We start from the raw sequence: 18,849 nt of genomic DNA on the forward strand, positions 1-18,849 counted from the left end.
TCTGTATGTATCAGTTTCAGGGGTTATTCAAGGACAACAATTCTGAGATTACACTGGACGAGATATGGCAGTCTTCCATTTCTCTCTAAAAATCCTTCCAAGGAGGATGTATGGATGCCACTAGTCATTACCCCCAGGATATCAGACAGTAAATACATGATACTGTCAGTCAAGATTACCAAGATAATTAAGCCATGTCATAAACACAGCTACTGTGTGAGAGAGAGAGAGAGAGAGAGAGAGAGAGAGAGAGAGAGAGAGAGAGAGAGAGAGAGAGAGAGAGAGAGAGAGAGAGAGAGAGAGAGAGAGAGAGAGAGAGAGAGAGAGAGAGAGAGAGAGAGAGAGAGAGAGAGAGAGAGAGAGAGAGAGAGAGAGAGAGAGAGAGAGAGAGAGAGAGAGAGAGAGAGAGAGAGAGAGAGAGAGAGAGCTGTCCTTGCCAATCAAGAGACATGCTGGGGGGAGAGTACACAATATGAGGGAAGAACAGGCCATTTTTCTGTACAATTTACTCCTTTGTTCATGTTATGAAAGGCCATTTTGGATTCTATGTGCTTGCTCAATTGGTTGGAACATGATGGTTGGAACAGCATGTGCATAGCTTTGGATGAAAGTGTCTGCTAAAATAAATTGGCCTATGATTAATGCCTATATTATCACAAATGAAGGCTGACGTGTATGCCTATGCCATTTATTTGGCTTCATCAATAGGCTGACCTTTTAATTTAATTGACTTTTTGTTCTGGATGATTGACTGTCCACCATTGTGGCTCTGAATCCAATCCACCTATGATTTACAGGTGATGATTCAAAATTATAATTAGCTCAATATCACCTCAACTCCCTGCCATTGACTCCCACTGCGAATCGGAGCAGAGGGCTAATTCAGTGTATTCAGTGATGGCCAGGTCGTCAGCTGCGCTCTATATCGCATCTCTCTGGCTCATGTTGAGAAAGGAACCCAACCGCTTCCCTGCGGTGAATAACACTGCGTGCGGTTCATTCATTCTGGATCGTCAGATGGTGGGGCTGGCGACCTTGCAAGTTGCGCCGCGTCTCTCTTTTGTCCCTCTTTTTACTGGACTGTCTGCGCTACCGACCATATCTACAGTATAGGACAGCGATGATATGTGTGTAAGCGAAATTTTTTTCATATCCAACAGGGGACAATCAGCGGTTATGAAATCCAGGCAACTGAGGATGCACAGTACTGATGAGGAGGATAGTAGTAGGACTCTGTTCAGCGCCACCGATTTCAGACAAGAACGGGAATTCTCATATTCGTGGCATGCCTCCTATTGAGAGAGCCTAAAGCAGGGATAGAAAATAACGTCTGCCCGTTTTGGATTCTACATTGTCCCTTTGACTTTCTGTGTGAAAAGTAAAGCGTGCTAGTTAGTTCTGTTGCTCACTGGTACCCGAACAACCCGACCGTGGAGGGAGGAGCGATGAGAAGAACCCCATCGCCGTAAACAACACTGGCTTGCTTTGTTTCTCAGCAAAGGACCCTTTCAGAAATAGGCTGATACTGTTAATTTCTTCAAGTGGCCACTGTGTTCTGGATACTGTTCTGCCTAATGCCCACTGGCACTTTATACTGGATAATGTATGATCGGACATTAATTGTAAACATTTTCCAGAGGCTTTAATTATAGTTTATGGATTATCCATGGACTGATCATTCAGACGTATAATAAATAGAGAATAATGCTTCTAATTAAGAGCTGACCGACTTTCTGAATTTTTAACAGCTGGACATTCAAACTGCTCCAGTATTGAAATAGGATTATCAAATTGTTGAACGAATCATAAGTGTCTTTATCTATTTCTGCTTGGATACCCGTCGACTGTAATCTATAGATAAGTAAATACGGAGGGGAGTTTATGGGTATGTCAACAAGATAAATTTTTGACTGAAAACCATCTGGAATTGTGGAATTGGACCTCCTGAAACATACGCCGCTGTACAGTGCAGTCCTGTCATTGCTACTGCCCGGGCCAACAGCGCAGATATTTGGGGATTTGAGAGTTACAGTGACCCACGTGGAGCGAAGATCCAAAGTGGACAGTACACCATGGGTTGTTGCAGTGGCAGATGCACGCTGGCCTTTATATGTGGCATGCAATTGGTGAGTTCATGATCTTAATGATTTCATGCATAATGGATTTCTCTTAGGGCAAGCTGGTCTCATATACTCGACGTAACATAGTATACGAAAATCCGGACACTCAAATTAGTATGATATGTTACCTATGGTATGGTTACCTAAGACAGAAGGTTACTTAAAGGGATACTTTGGGATTTTGGCAATGACGCCCTTTATATACTTCCCCAGAGTTAGATGAACTAGTGCATACCATTTTTATGTCTCTGTGTCCAGTATGAAGGAAGTTAGAGGAAGTTTAACGAGCTAATGCTAACTTGTGTTACCGCAATGACTGGAAGTCTATGGGTATCACTTTAAGGCAAAAAACGTTGGTCAGGGTGGATGAGTAAGCCTATGACGCGAATGTCTAGCAATCCAAAGGTTGCATTTTAGAATATCATCACAGACAACTTTAGCAATTTAGCTAATTAGCAACTTCTCAACTACTTACTACTTTTTAGCTACTTTGCAACTACTTAGCATGTTAGCTAGCCCTTTTCCGCCGTTGAACCTAACTCCTAACCATAACCTTAACACTAACCTTAACCCTAACCCCTAGCCTAGCTAACGTTAGCCCCTTAGCTAACGTAGCTAACGTTAGCCACAACAAATTGGTATGGTTTTTGAAGAAAATTGTGTACTGGACACATACGTTATGAAGAAAATCGTTTAGTGGACACAAACATTTATCTTTTTTTTGTGTGCCTGACATGAATTTCGAATAAGTAATTTCTGTTTATTTCACGATAATCTGTGATAGTGATCATTTCAACACACTATCTGGCTAGTAACGGGGGCCTCAAGGAGAAAAAACTGTCCAGTGTGGGGTGACTAAAATGTAAATGTAAATGTCTCAAGGAAAAAAATGGGCCGCTGTGTTAGAAATGCCACGGCCATTTCTTGGTCCCAATCCGCCCTGGCAAGAGGCATATACTAGGCTACTTGCCTCTCCAAAAAATACAGCAACACTCTCAATAGTCCACCTCACCTGACATCAGCCACTGAATCTGATCAAATTCTCCAAGTAACATTGGCAAAGCAGAATACATAATCAGTTCCAGTAGCCTACATTTGAGTCGTTGATGACAGCATTATCAGCTGCATCCCATCTAATTCCACATTATTCCTACAGCCTTCTATAATAAAATCTCAACATGACTCAAGACTTTAGACATTTCTAACTGTGACTATAGAGGGGAGCCATTCACAAACAGACCCCAGCCCCGCCATTTCACCATTCTTCCCTGGCATCAACCCACAGTGGTACAGCTGGTAAGGAGCCTCTTGTGCGTGCAGTCAGTGAGCACCGGGAGGAGCAGTGTGAGCGCACCCCTTTGTGTAATTCAGCTCTCCAAATGATCCTATTCCCACTCTCCTCTGAGTTGTGATGATCAAATGATCCGCTTTCCTCTGAATTGTGGATTCGGTTGTACTAGGCAACTGGACATTTTTCCAGATTTAGGATGGATGAGTTGACTTTTAGGATGGCATGCCTGCAGTAGGATACTGTAGTAAAGTGGCCAGCTAGGACCCTCATGCATCTCCCCATAGCAACCTGGACTCAGGGGTAGACGTAACATAGTAAACGAAAAGGACTCTCAAATTAGTATGATATGTTAGGTTTGGTATGAGATGTATTAATATGTGGATGTCCATATTTGATTTCGTATGATAATTATGAATTACAATTCGTACAAAATGTTACGAAAACTACAATACGTATGATATGTTACAAATTCCAATTGAGGTGGTTAACGTTAGCTAGGCTAGGGGTTAAGGTTAGGGTTAAGGTTAGAGCTAGGGCCAGGTGTTCATTATACATTTTTTTATTCATCACATGCTTCGTAAACAACAGGTGTAGACTAACAGTGAAATGCTTACTTACAGGCCTTTCCCAACAATGTAGAGAGAAAGGAAATAGAGAAATAATAGAAAAGTAAAACATGTAATAATAAAATTAATAATAAATACACAATGAGTAACGATAACTTGGCTTTATATACAAGGTACCAGTACCGAGTCGATGTGCAGGGGTATGAGGTAATTGAGGTAGATGTGTACATATAACTAGGATTAAAGTGACAGATAAGGCTCTACAAAGCTAACATATGGAATTGTTTTAAGATGGTCATACCATGGATCATTTAGCTATTTGATTTGAAATTTTAGAACCTCTCTAGGTATATATAAAAACATACTTGATAAAATATAGAATTTTGCCTTTACTTACACAGCCCATAAAAACACATTGAAAACACATTCATAAATGGCAAAACAAACAGACGAAAATAAATAATCATAAGGAACAAGGCTTTGAAGTATCTGTCCTATATCTAGGAGTTCTAAGAAAGCTCAGGAAATAATATTTAACCCCTTTTTTTGTTGGCACAAAACCGGTACCAGGTTACCTTCAGGCAAGTCCCATGACACTTGGGGGTTGTAGAACAAAACTGAGAACACCATCTGTGTTTGTGAGAGTCTCCCCTTTCCATAGTGGGGTCATATTAGTTTGTAGCGCAAACTGTTCGGACGTTTTTTCGTGAGAAGACTGATTTTCAGGATGTCTCCTGGTCTGACAAACAGTGCTGTAGCTCTGCAACTTTCCACTGCAGATGCTGAAGGTCGATGCGGTGGATTGAGACACAGATGCGGTGGATTGAGAAGCAGTCCAAGCAGATATCTCTAGCTTAAACAGACAGATTTTGATGGGGATGTTTTTATTATGTTCATTAGATTGACACACGGGTGCATCAATCGACTCTAGAGTTTTTTAAGTAACCTACTGCCTTCATCTGTGATTGAAATGCACTGTATACAAAATCATGTGGTGGACAATATTTTTTTTGGGTGTGTGTCTGTCACTAATTTCGCATAAGTAATTTGTGTCTATTTCACAATCATTTGTGATAGTGGGTTGGATCATTTTGCATGAAAAACACAAGTTAGACATGCAGACTGAGCTAAGAATGGAACAGTCCACCTGGTGTTTGCCCAAAATGCCAGATGGCCAGTCCACCCCTGGCCTCTTGTTTCACTACTCTTATGAGGTCTCTTCAATGAAATTTTTTTAATTGTTCACTTTCAAACATAGCCCTTTTTTTCATTACTATACTATAGCCTAGTCAGCCAAATGCAGGTTAGATTTCAAGGAACCAGATTATATTTATAGTCAAGGCAAGCTCCTTTGAGCTGCATGGCCAATGTCATTATTTTGGAGATCAGCCCTCATATGAAACTATAGGCCCTATTAGAACAACGTGATGCTTGAGTAGGCTACTATCTCTCATTCCATGTATGTCACAATGTGACCTATAGACTACAATGACTCACTGTCACTTAACTGATAGTAGATGGTGGTGACAATGTCATCACCATCCACCAGCTGGTACCTATGATGAATCACCCTTGCGTGATGGGTCACATGACATTTGCCAAGTCTTGTTCAGCACACCCCTTAAGAATGTGCAGATGGCCATTTTGTGTGTATGTGAGTGTGTGTGTGTGTACATTAGTGATGCATGGGTTGACTCATATCCCGCAGTCCCTGCGGTTATATACGCGGGCGGACATTTTTAGGGTCATGAAGGGTGGGTGGGTTGAATAAAGAGAAAGCAATACCTTAAAAAATCCATAAATGTACAATTCTTGTGCAATTTATTTTAAGCTATCTGGCATTAGTGCGTAAGCCTAAACTTTAGGGCATAACTGTATGCGCGCCAAATAGCCTACACGCCAATTGCCAAATGCTTTTTGGAAGGGCAGAAAAAGTTAATGTCGATCCACTGAGGCAAAAAGGACAATGTCGGAGTTTAATTTAGTAAGAGAAAAGCTGTGAAATGGAGAGTTGAAAATAAAGAGAAAGGAGGGACAGAAAAGTAATGTTTGGGAAAGATTTGGTGAAGTGGTAAAAGAGGATGATAGCAGTGGGCTATGTTATGTGTGATGATTGTGAGCCGCTATACAAATTCGACAGTCACAAGACCGGGACTTCAAATACTGTAAGCCTATGGCATGTCAAGGGAACTGTAGCCTACTGTTCAGATGGGTTAAATGGAAACTGAACTCTGGACACTGACTGTAGGTCTATAACCTCTCACATAGCCTCAATATTAACTCCTGCAGAATTTATGATTTCTTGCAGTAAAATTATACACCAAAATGTAGGCACAATTTTGACTCGGGGACAAGAGTGGAAAATTAGGATTTATTTATTTCAGCATCTTGAGAGAATGTGAATGCGCAGTTAGATATTGTCTGTAGGTGCTGTCTTTATCAGCATCATAAAAGCTGATCGTATTTCAACCACATAAAATGTGCATCCAAGCCGAACTGAAATCTTATCAGAAACATGTTGGGTCGTTTTAATAGCTTTCTATTTCCCTACAACCGGTCATTTGCAATTGATATCATTTGGAAATGATGCACAGAAAATCTTTTCAGTTTTTTCTGTTATTGTATTTTATCCCCGGTCCCTGAAAGAAGCAGAGATGACAGAGAACTTTACCGATGTCAACTAGACTGAAGCATACATTCTATCGATTTATAGCATTATTCTGGTGAGCAAGGATTTATTTAGTCTTCTAGGGCAACATATGACTGAAGAGAAGATGCATGTATCTAATTATAGACAAGTTGACTAACAAATTATAAGCAGAAACATATCTAAATCAGGCAAAAAATACATCCGCCGTCTCTGACTGTAGCCTACAGCCCATTTTCTATATTAGCTGGTTAGGGTCGGGTGTGTGCCTCAGATTTTCATTTTTATCCCATATAGTCGGGTGGTTGTGGATGGGTTATTAGCAATTGCGGTCGGGTGCGGGTGAACAAACAGCTGACCCGAGCAGTAGTGTACATGTCTTATAGCCTGTTAGAGAGACTCAGCCTAGGCGCAGTGGGCGAAACCACCCCCTGAAGTCTGTTAATTACAACTCCCAGTCCTCCTAGCTGGAGACCTAGCTATAGGTCTGCTCTGGTCACATGGTTAGCAGACTGCTACACTTTTACAGAACATGATAAGCCAGTTCCTTTCAAAGAGGGTTTTAGGGTTCTCTTAGCACCAACTATGTTTGGTTGTAGTGAAAATGTCTGCCTATGTGTAACTTTAGGTTTATTCTAACTTTTCGTATGTTCTGATGAATAATGTAGGCGGTAGGCTCCACAGACACTGTGTACCTGTTCTGTACAGTGATTGGTGTTTGAAGTGGGAGATAGTTTGAGGCGGTATCACAGGACAGCTGTGTCTGAGAGCCCACACTGGAGTTGTTCTGATCGCACTGACACCATGGCCAGCCTCACCCACAGATACCCCTGTGATCAATGAGCTCTCATGCACACAGAGCTGGAGATGACCTTTCCCAATCCCCTTGACTGCATCCAGCCAGACACTCATTCTGTCATATGTAGCCTACCTACAGCCCTGGTTGCTCCCCAACACTGCTCCCTCAGTGTTTCAAAGCGCTGCCGTGGTGTGTTAAAGCTGGAGTAGGAATGCATCCTCATCCACTGGGCTGCTTTTAGCAGCAGCTACATTTAGTGTTTCATTAATGCTCTGAAGCAGCAGCTGGAATTTTTAAACACTTGTGGGCATGCTCTCTAATTTCCTCCCAGAAAACGTCTCCTCCAGTTGTTAGGATTATTCAATCATCTGTGTTTTTCCCTTTACCCCGAGCTGTCTGCTTGACCTTGGCTGATGTCAGAACTTGTAAACAGTTTTGCAAACCGTTTAATGTGTATTCATATAGCATAGGAATTATGCACCAAAACAATAGGCTACATAAGTATTGCATGCGCCTTGATTAGACCATTTGACGTAACAATTTATCCTACTGGGTCTTTCAAGCATTACCTCTCACTTAGTAGATTTGTAAACACAACACTCAAACAACCCAGAACTAATGCTCTCATGCTCTCAAAATGAATTCAAAGGGACAATTTGTTACCCAACCATATGATCCATGCTAAATAACCATGACGAAAAGCTTTTAAAAGTGTTAATAAACTCAGTTGCGTTTTTCAATTTGTTTGTGTTTCAAACGGTGTTTCAGAATGAATGTTAATATGGTGCTAATTCACACAAAAGACTGAGCAAGGATTAAGAGGAGATTGTGCTGTTCAAGTGTATCTGACATTTACCAATTTATGAAAAATAAACAATACCAGTTTTTTCTAAACATGACATAATGCAGGGATTATTACCTATTTTTATCCTGCTTTTGATCCTCTTAGATATGATTCAGTTTTCATTCATTACCCCATCATGTGCACATTGAATTGCCATATAGTTTACAGGATATTTCCTCTATCACTAGGCTATTTTTATGACAGCTCAAGTTGGCTTCATAATACATCAGTTATCACTATTAATGTCACATTGCTGGTATGTTCCAATGAAAAAGCTTCACATTAGTATGTTTTCATATGTGATAGTACATGAACACAGGGGTGCAACTTTCACTGGGGACAGGTGACGGGGACATGTCCCCCCCCCCCCCACCACATTCTGAAATTGCATTTTTGTCCCCCCCAGTTTTATAATTGGAATGTGATACAAAACCAGGCAACGGTGTCCTTTAGGACCATGCGGACGCCTCCGAGTGGTCGGGTAGGCTGTTTGGAGTGTTTATCAAACTGGATTAAAAAAATATATATATATATATATATATTATGTCCCCCCCCACTTCTAAAACCAAAGTTGCGCCCCTGCTTTAACATATGACTAGATGTTAAAATGTGAAATATGCTAGCTCCTCATCCTATCCCCTACTGGTGTTGCCAGGTTTCTGTGGTAGCAGAGACAGCAGATCAATAGGGTTCCTCACTGGTGTAAATCAGCCAGGTTCCTCAGCTCTTATTGTACCATTGTTATCTGAGAGTAGAAGCTAAGCACTGCCATGGCTCATCTGAGTCTGTGTCAGGAAAGGAAAGGCATTAACCATTGGAAGTCAAGTCCCTCTGTTAGGCCTGGAACCAACGAACGACAACTCATCCCCCTCGCTTGTGTTGCTTCCGTTGGTCTCATTGTTGTATGTTGTTGAAACAGCAGCGGTGGTGAGGTGGCTGCTGGGAGGAGCAGTACATAGGAAGCAGTCTGTTGACCAGCTAGTTGCAGCTTTGGACCTTTAAAAAGATAATTGTCCCTATGTTCTTTGAGTCCAGCTTTTATATCAGTGAATGTTAACTGTGTGCCCCACCCCTAGAGACGCCTGCAGGCTAAACAAAGACAGCTGGGTAGGCCGTGTTTGTCATGAATCAAACACTATAAATCAGTCAATCAATTCCTATTGAAAGCTGCAAACTGTCCAGAGCACTTATCCTATACTATTCTTACATCTGAAATAGCGGACATGAAAGCTGGGCTATGTTTGTAGTAATAAGATGTCATTTCCTGACTGATGCCGGCTGCGTGCAGCTGGTCTCCGTGTGGTTGCTAGACGTGGGAGGTCTGAAGCTCTGCTCTTGATGGAGCAGTGGCTCTCTGTGGAGGAGATGGTGCACAGGAGACCTGCTCATTTACATACTCTCCAATTACATTAATTCACTGTACGTACTGTAGTAAGTACGCTATATTTCCACACAAAAAATTAGTAGTGAGAAAAAACATGATATCTTTCATGTCAGTGTATCATTACTGCAGTATTTAGGTATTATTGTATTATTATGTTCTAATTAAACTGACACTAAGTCAAAGTCAAAGTAAGGGAGGGAAAGAACCAACAATAGGCTAATTGAGTCCAGACTAAAAAGCCTAGAGGTACATAAACAAGAACAACAACAACAACAACAAAATAAACGTTTAACTGCTACCCATTCTATTTTTTTTCTTGAATTATGTCCCAAGTGGTTATGATTTCAGGGAACAATTACAGTGTTATTGACCAGGTTGAAATTGCATTCCTGAAAGAGCTGTAGTTAGTCATTTATGGGAAGTTTGCTGTAGATCATTGAAGCAGGACAGGTAAACAACTGGGAATATGTATTTAGACTGATATTGTAAACTAATTGATTGGGCAAATAGTAAATGGACATGTATTTATTCACCTGTCAACACATTTACACCTCTGAATAATTTATCTGGAATGGAGTCTGGAGAAATGTATCTACTTATTTTATGTAGGGAACTCATCATTTTGATGCTCTGTAAGGGTATCACTACTCTATTCACAACTCAAAGTCCACTGGATAAGATATGAGAAGTCTCTTATCTCCACATCCTCTGCACTACCAACTTATTAAACATATGCCCTCCTGTAGCTCAGTTGGTAGAGCATGGCGCTTGCAACACCAGGGTTGTGGGTTTGATTCCCATGGGGGGCCAGTATGAAAAATGTATGCACTCATAGGCTACATGTATGCACTCATACACACCCTGACTCAACAAATAAACGTCCCCTGAGTCAGTGCGTGACAGTACCCCCCCCCCCCCCCCCCAAAGGTGCGGACTCCGACCGCGCAACATAAACATAACAGGGTAGGGGCCGGGTGGGCATTCCGCCTCGGAGGCGGATCCGGCTCAGGGCGTGACGACCTCTCACTCTTCGCCTCCCTGTTGCGCCCCTGGTCTGGTCTAGACCTCGGCGCGTTGCTTCCCCTCTCCTTCCTCCCACTATACTCCAAGCCCTGTCTGGACCCTGGTGTGGGAGACCCCGAACCTGGAGAGGGGCTGACGTCTGGGTCTGGACTGGAGCCGCTGACCGGAGCTGGACCGGGCACTGGTGGAGCGGACTGCTCAGGCTCCGGACTGGAGCCGCTGACCGGAGCTGGATTGGGCACCGGTGGAGCGGACTGCTCTGGCTCCGGAGTGGAGCCGCTGACCGGATCTGGACTGGACCCCGGTGGAGCGGACTGCTCTGGCTCCGGAGTGGAGCAGCTGACCGGAGCTGGATCAGGAACCGGTGGAGCGGACTGCTCTGGCTCCGGAGTGGAGCCGCTGACCGGAGCTGGACTGGACCCCGGTGAAGCGGATTGCTCTGGCTCCGGAGTAAAGCAGCTGACCGGTGCCGAACCAGGCACCGGTGGAACAGGCACGGGCCGTGCCGGACTGGACACACGCACCACTGGCTTGGTGCGAGGAGCAGGAACAGGCCGGACCGGGCTGGCGACACGCACCACTGGCTTGGTGCGAGGAGCAGGAACAGGCCGGGCCAGGCTGGCGACGCGCACCACTGGCTTGGTGCGAGGGACAGGAACAGGCTGGACCGGGCTGGCGACGCGCACCACTGGCTTGGTGCGAGGGGCAGGAACAGGCCGGGCCGGGCTGGCGACGCGCACCACTGGCTTGGTGCGAGGGACAGGAACAGGCCGGACCGGGCTGGCGACGCGCACCACTGTCTTGGTGCGAGGGGCAGGAACAGGCCGGGCCGGGCTGGCGACGCGCACCACTGGCTTGGTGCGAGGAGCAGGAACGGGTCGGGCCGTACTGGGAACACGCACCACTGGCTTAGCCTCCTGTAACACCTCCCTCTGACCGAATAACTCCTGCTTCCTCTGAACCAATAGCCCCCGTAACATGGTGGCCTCCTCTCCTAACCTGCAGATTCGCCCTTCCACGGCCTCCTGCTGCCTCGTCAACCACCCCGTGTGCCCCCCCCCCAAAATTTTATTGGGGTTGCCTCTCGGGTTTCCGTCGTCGGCACTCCTCTTCCCATGAGGACTCCTCCGGGAGCCCCCACGAGTTAGGGAACAGAAACTCGTTGTCGTCATCCTCCGACTCCTCAGTATAATACTGTTCCCACTCCTCTTCCCATGGTCGTCGGAACCCAATCTTGAAACCAACCGGGTGCAGTGGTCGGGGCTCTTCTCTCTCACTCCCCGACCACCCCTTTAGCCCCCCCCAAAAAAATTGTATTGGGGCTGCTTCTCTGGCTTTCTCCTCGGCCGACTTCCGTGTTGCCGTTTCTCCTCTCCTGCCTGGGCATCTACCTTCACCCATGGCCCTTTCCCCGCAAATATCTCCTCCCATGACCACCATTTGCCCACCTGTGACATGGCTATTCACTCCTCCTGGGCACACTGCTTGGTCCTCGTTTGGTGGGATCTTCTGTCACGTTCATTCATCGACGGGTCAGACCAAGGCGCAGCGTGATATGCATACATGTTTATTTGAACCGAATAAACAACTACAAAACAACAAACGAAACGTGAAGTCCAAGGTACACAAACAACATACCTCAACACGGAACAAGATCCCACAACCCACTAGTGCCAATAGGCTGCCTAAGTATGGTCCCCAATCAGAGACAACGAGCGACAGCTGCCTCTGATTGGGAACCACACCGGCCAACATAGATCTAGACATACTAGAACTACAACATAGAAATACACAACATAGAAACTACACACCCTGACTCAACATATACGAGTCCCCTGAGTCAGGGCGTGACATAAATGACTAAAATGTCAATGTAAATATGCTGTGCTAATCTAGCACAAGAGTTTTCTGCCACTAGTCAATTTGCCATTTTTGTTAAGAGTATGCCTACTTTCAGTGATATCATTAAAATGTTCATCCTGACAACGTGATCCAAAGCAAACATCAGGAGGTATCATGACAGAGCAGAGAGGAGATGCATCTACAGTACAAAATGGGCCCTAACTCAAACATAACAAGCTTAGTGGAGAGTGTCATTGAATTTAAAAATCAGATTGCGATTCACTCTAGAGATGGGGAAAACGTCTGTAGAATGACTGGCATAAATTCTCAAAATTCCTCACCTCAGGGTCCGTATCTGTCTTCTGCTCTGCAGTCCCAGTCCTGCCAACAGTACACTTATATGATATTATAGGTATTAAGGAATATGGCACTGCAGTGGCTGCACATGAATCATTGCATTGTGTTTCTGCTATGTTTGCCCTGTAATCCATTTTATACATTCAATCCTGTCATGGAGTTTAGCCAAGCAAACTTGTCTTTTGGGATAACACCTGCTACATGTATCCACTGGTACAGTACAGTAGATCGATGCTGTCATGTATTTCTGGCTGTTATTCTCCCTATTGGTACATGCTAGGCTAGCTGGATTTATGCATTTGGCTTCCAACACAGTGAGGCTTTAAATAAGGCCCTGACAACAAAGCTTTGCTGATTCCAATAGTGGAAATAAGCATGTTGTGCAACAGCATTTTGACTAGCAAAAATCTTTCAACAGCTAAAAAGTTGCCATCAACTGGTTTGGAACATGACTTTAGGTTTTCAGCATTGACAGATGGCAGAATAAGCTGGTGGGCCAGATTCTCTCTCAATATTTACTGCCTTTGCTTGCAAAACCCCCTGCATTTATCCAAATGGAGATTTCTGTTTTGCCTGGTTAGATTTTGATTGTTTACCCCATAAGGTGAAAAGCCTATTGTTCCAAGTGAACCAATATGCTTCTTATGAGATCAAAGGATCATTTAGTTATGTAGAAATATATGTGAGTATCTGCGGAGTGGTGCTCATTAGGTTTTATTGTCTTATGAGACTACTAAACTGTATCCTGATGCTATAAATAGTACCACCACAAACTATAATATAATGTAATAACAACCCTTGATTAGATTCTAACACAGGTTATTGCAATGCATTACTTTCTGCCACGCAGTCTTATCAGATCCAGACAGATCTACTCAGCCCCTTTACACTCATATTGCTGAGGGGAACTAATACACTGTAAAAACCCCTCTGCTACTGTCTTCACTACCTATTCTAATTTGATTGACTCATCCATCCCTTCTGCACAAATTATAGATATTATATAATGTTAGAGGAGAGGTGGCTTGTTTCGCAACGTTGGTTTCCAGCCTCTGTGACTGAGGGAATTGTCAGATGGCTGTATATGCAGTCAGAAAGATGAAGGTAAAATATTGTTTGCAGCTTGAGAGATGGCAGGTACGTGTCACAGAAAGCCGCCTGTCAAGTAAGGAAAGTCCTTGATGTGGGGAAGAGCAAAATAAATCATCTTCCTGTATTGCCACTGATATCTTAGATTGAATGACTCTTCAAAATGTTATAAATCACTCCAATCTTAAAGGTAGACTTAATGAAATGACGTTGCCACGAGCAGCACTGCAGATATTGCGATGAGCGAGATGCAACACTTCGCTCCCACACAGTCACACACAGTATCTGCTCATGTGCATGGGTTTCCTTCACAATGTTCGAGCGTGGTATCGGGACCAAAACAGTGGGGGAGTTTAGCCTTGCGCTTCAATGCTCTTAGTCGTTGCAGAAATTGACCCACTATACTGTTTACTTTCTGCACCTATGTCATATTGCTGAGTCTACCTTTTTAACAAGACCAATAAATATGAGTGATGTGAAGGTGTGTGGGGGAAATCTCTTTACTCTAGAACATTTATGCCCATTGCTTTTAACCCCCAGTATTCCATTAACCTCTCATCTTAGCCCTGTCTATCTTTCTGACAGGAGATATGCCTTCAGTACATACAAGGACACCGAGATGAACCCAGTGCTGCTGTCTGTTTGTTCGGGTAATTGTCCATTGAGCTGAAGTATAAAAAATTGACAGTGTATCTTAGCAACAGCAGGTAACAGGTAAGAAATGCAGGAAGCACAATGTGAATTGGACTCCAAACTTCTGACACCTGGACAAGCTGCATTAATAAAACGTCCAGCTTTGTCTGACAACAACAGTGAGAGTTGGGTAATAACTTTTGAATAAACTAAATGCAGTCTACCAACTGAAGTTGGTATTCAGGGTTTTTTCTCTCCTGAAAAGCCACCCTAGTTATAGACTGCTCCCTCTGCTACCGCACGGCAAGCGGTACCGGAGCGCCAAGTCTAGGTCCAAAAGGCTTCTTAACAGCTTCTGCCCCCAAGCCATAAGACTCCTGAACAGCTAATCAAATGGCTACCCGGACTATTTGCATTGACCCCCCAACTCTTTTACGCTGCTGTTACTCTCTGTTTATTATCTATGCATAGTCACTTTAACTCTACCTACATTACCTCAATTACCTCGAATAACCTGTGCCCCCGCACATTGACTCTGTACCGGTACCCCCTGTATAAAGCCTCCCTACTGTTATTTTATTTTACTGCTGCTCTTTAGTTATTTGTTATTTATTTATGTTTTACTTATCAATTTTTTACTTAACACTTATTTTTCTTAAAACTGCATTGTTGGTTAAGGGCTTGTAAGTAAGCATTTCACTGTAAGGTCTACACCTGTTGTATTCGGCGCATGTGACAAATACAATTTGATTTGATTTTATCCATCTCTTTCCGGCCATTTGACTGATGTCAGAACCCTGTGAAAACGCAATGAAAGCCTGTAGCTCAGTAGAGTGGATATGAGGCAGCGAGGCATGTGAGAGGCACTTGTAGAGAGAGGAGGGCAAGGCCTGAGTGGCCACAGGTCTGAAGGCACATCAGAGGCATTCTGCAGGTTAATTATGGAGGGCCTGGTGGGGATAAACAGAGCTAGCCGCTGGATGGGGATGGCTAGGCAAGTGGACAACTGATTAAGGCCAGGCTGAGATAAGTAAACATGGCGAATGGATGGGCACGTCCACGGCACTGAGGGCAGCTCGCTTTAAAGGGGGATTAACCTCAGCGAGGAGCCGTGAATGCAGGGATATAGGGCAGTCGCCATGTCTCTGTGAGGACCCGCCTGCCTGTTTAATTACAGGGCTGCGTTTGATATGTTCACAGTGTAGCGGTGATTGGTTCAGTGATGCGTAAGAACAATGACAACTAACTGTTCAAGAGATGTGGACTCTGTGCCAGGTTGACATGTAAAAAAAAATCTTAGATTTATACATTTATTGTTATTCTGACAGAAATCTGTTATTTTGTGACAAAACGTTAACATAGTTATTAGACTATTATTAAATTTTCACAGCTTGTTGCCCAAACTTTACAATCTAATAATAAACAGCCTGGTCCCCATTAAATATGAATACCAGTACCCATAATGCCTCTGCATAAGCTCTCTATGTTAAATCCCTGGCGTTGGGAGGGAAAAAGTTGTTCTCTCTGACAGCAACAGTAAAACACTGAGTATGCCACTGAGACCAAAACAAAGATGCTTACAGTGAGGGAAAAAAGTATTTGATCCCCTGCTGATTTTGTACGTTTGCCCACTGACAAAGAAATGATAAGTCTATAATTTTAATGGTAGGTTTATTTGAACAGTGAGAGACAGAATAACAACAAAAGAAATCCAGAAAAACGCATGTCAAAAATGTTATAAATTGATTTGCATTTTAATGAGGGAAATAAGTATTTGACCCCCTATCAATCAGAAAGATTTCTGGCTCCCAGGTGTCTTTTATACAGGTAACGAGCTGAGATTAGGAGCACACTCTTAAAGGGAGTGCTCCTAATCTCAGCTTGTTACCTGTATAAAAGACACCTGTCACAGAAGCAATCAATCAATCAGATTCCAAACTCTCCACCATGGCCAAGACCAAAGAGCTCTCCAAGGATGTCAGGGACAAGATTGTAGACCTACACAAGGCTGGAATGGGCTACAAGACCATCGCCAAGCAGCTTGGTGAGAAGGTGACAACAGTTGGTGCGATTATTCGCAAATGGAAGAATCCAAAAGAACTGTCAATCTCCCTCGGCCTGGGGCTCCATGCAAGATCTCACCTCGTGGAGTTGCAATGATCATGAGAACGGTGCGGAATCAGCCCAGAACTACACGGGAGGATCTTGTCAATGATCTCAAGTCAACTGGACCATAGTCACCAAGAAAACAATTGGTAACACACTACGCCGTGAAGGACTGAAATCCTGCAGCGCCCGCAAGGTCCCCCTGCTCAAGAAAGCACATATACAGGGCCGTCTGAAGTTTGCCAATGAACATCTGAATGATTCAGAGGAGAACTGGGTGAAAGTGTTGTGGTCAGATGAGACCAAAATCGAGCTCTTTGGCATCAACTCAACTCGCCATGTTTGGAGGAGGAGGAATGCTGCCTATGACCCCAAGAACAGCATCCCCACCGTCAAACATGGAGGTGGAAACATTATGCTTTGGGGGTGTTTTTCTGCTAAGGGGACAGGACAACTTCACCGCATCAAAGGGACGATGGACGGGCCATGTACTGTCAAATCTTGGGTGAGAACCTCCTTCCTTCAGCCAGGGCATTGAAAAGGGGTCATGGATGGGTATTTCAGCATGACAATGACCCAAAACACACGGCCAAGGCAACAAAGGAGTGGCCCAAGAAGAAGCACATTAAGGTCCTGGAGTGGCCTAGCCAGCCTCCAGACCTTAACCCATAGAAAATCTGTGGAGGGAGCTGAAGGTTCGAGTTGCCAAACGTCAGCCTCGAAACCTTAATGACTTGGAGAAGATCTGCAAAAGAGGAGTGGGACAAAATCCCTCCTGAGATGTGTGCAAACCTGGTGGTCAACTACAAGAAACGTCTGACCTCTGTGATTGCCAACAAGGGTTTTGCCACCAAGTACTAAGTCATGTTTTGCAGAGGGGGTCAAATACTTATTTCCCTCATTAAAATGCAAATCAATTTATAACATTTTTGACATGCGTTTTTCTGGATTTCTTTGTTGTTATTCTGTCTCTCACTGTTCAAATAAACCTACCATTAAAATTATAGACTGATCATGTCTTTGTCAGTGGGCAAACGTACAAAATCAGCAGGGGATCAAATACTTTTTTCCCTCACTGTATATGAAACAAGACATGTTGTGGGAGATGAGGGAGAAGCAAACCATGTACCTGTAACTTTTTGTTGTTGTAGCATTTTCTGTGTGTGTGTGTGCGCGCAAGAGGGAACAGTACTCTGCGTTCTTTGTAGGAGTGAAATCACAAGTATAACTCAAGGCGTTGCTTGCTTGAACTTGTCTTGTGAGAGTTTTCACTTACTACCTAGATATTATAATGATACATGGTGATGACATTCACAAACAACAGCCCCAGACAGCCTGGGGATGTAGACTTGTTATCCTGCTCCTCTCACTAAGATTACAGATCATGCCTGTCTGTCTGTGACACTACCAAGCTAGATTGGTCTTCCTCTGTGTAGCTCTGTGGTTGTTTAAAACTGATGTATGAGATCCAATCTCCAGCTGGAGATGACGAAGCCCAAGGCCCCAAGACTGCCTCTGTGTCTGTACTGTGCCTCAGAACAGAAGCATGGCTCTTTGTGTCATGTGGCCCTCATAACGTCTGCTGTGGAAATTCTGTCAATATGGTGGTGAAGTGGTTGGCTCTGTACTCTAGCCTGCCAATTGTTATGTGTTTTCTAGCGCATCGGCTTCCTTCTACATTGTTTTAGCTGCGCAGCAAGCAGATGATGTACTGTACTGAATGAATTGATTTATTTAGCCTTATTACGTTACACCTGCCCTCTGTTGCTAGTCCCTCTGTAATATGATCCTGTTCTTTTTCCTGCTGTTGAATTGTTTTAACACTGGGACTAAACTACACACCACATACAGTGTACGGTTTCAGCCAGCAACTACACTGAACAAAAATATAAATGCAACATGCAACAATTTCAAAGGTTTTACTGAGCTACAGTTCATAAAAGGAAATCTCTCAATGATTTATAAATTAATTAGGCTATAATATATGGATTTCACATCACTGGGAATACAGATATGCATCTGGTCACAAATACCTTAAAAGAAATGTAGGGGCATGGATCAGAAAACAAGTCAGGATCTGATGTGACCGCCATTTCCCCCATGCAGCGCGACACATCTCCTTCGCATAGAGTTAATCAGGCTGTTGAT

At 43.7% G+C, this 18,849-nt stretch overlaps 1 protein-coding gene across 3 annotated transcripts in view; it reads left to right on the forward strand.

Moving 5' to 3' along the window:
- Positions 1-2,072: 2,072 nt before the first annotated feature.
- The window catches only part of LOC311106918 (sodium/potassium-transporting ATPase subunit beta-1-interacting protein 2), a gene marked incomplete at both ends in the record, with an annotated part of 156,770 nt that continues 139,993 nt past the window's right edge, over positions 2,073-18,849 (forward strand). For all 3 annotated transcript variants that reach the window (XM_084149308.1, XM_084149309.1, XM_084149310.1), the window contains one exon: positions 2,073-2,126. In XM_084149308.1, the coding sequence (XP_084005434.1) occupies positions 2,073-2,126 (54 nt within the window). The remainder of the gene's footprint in view (positions 2,127-18,849) is intronic.

This window comes from Coregonus lavaretus, assembly GCF_964263955.1.
Source record: "Coregonus lavaretus genome assembly, chromosome: 31".
NCBI classification, from domain to species: Eukaryota; Metazoa; Chordata; class Actinopteri; order Salmoniformes; family Salmonidae; genus Coregonus; species Coregonus lavaretus.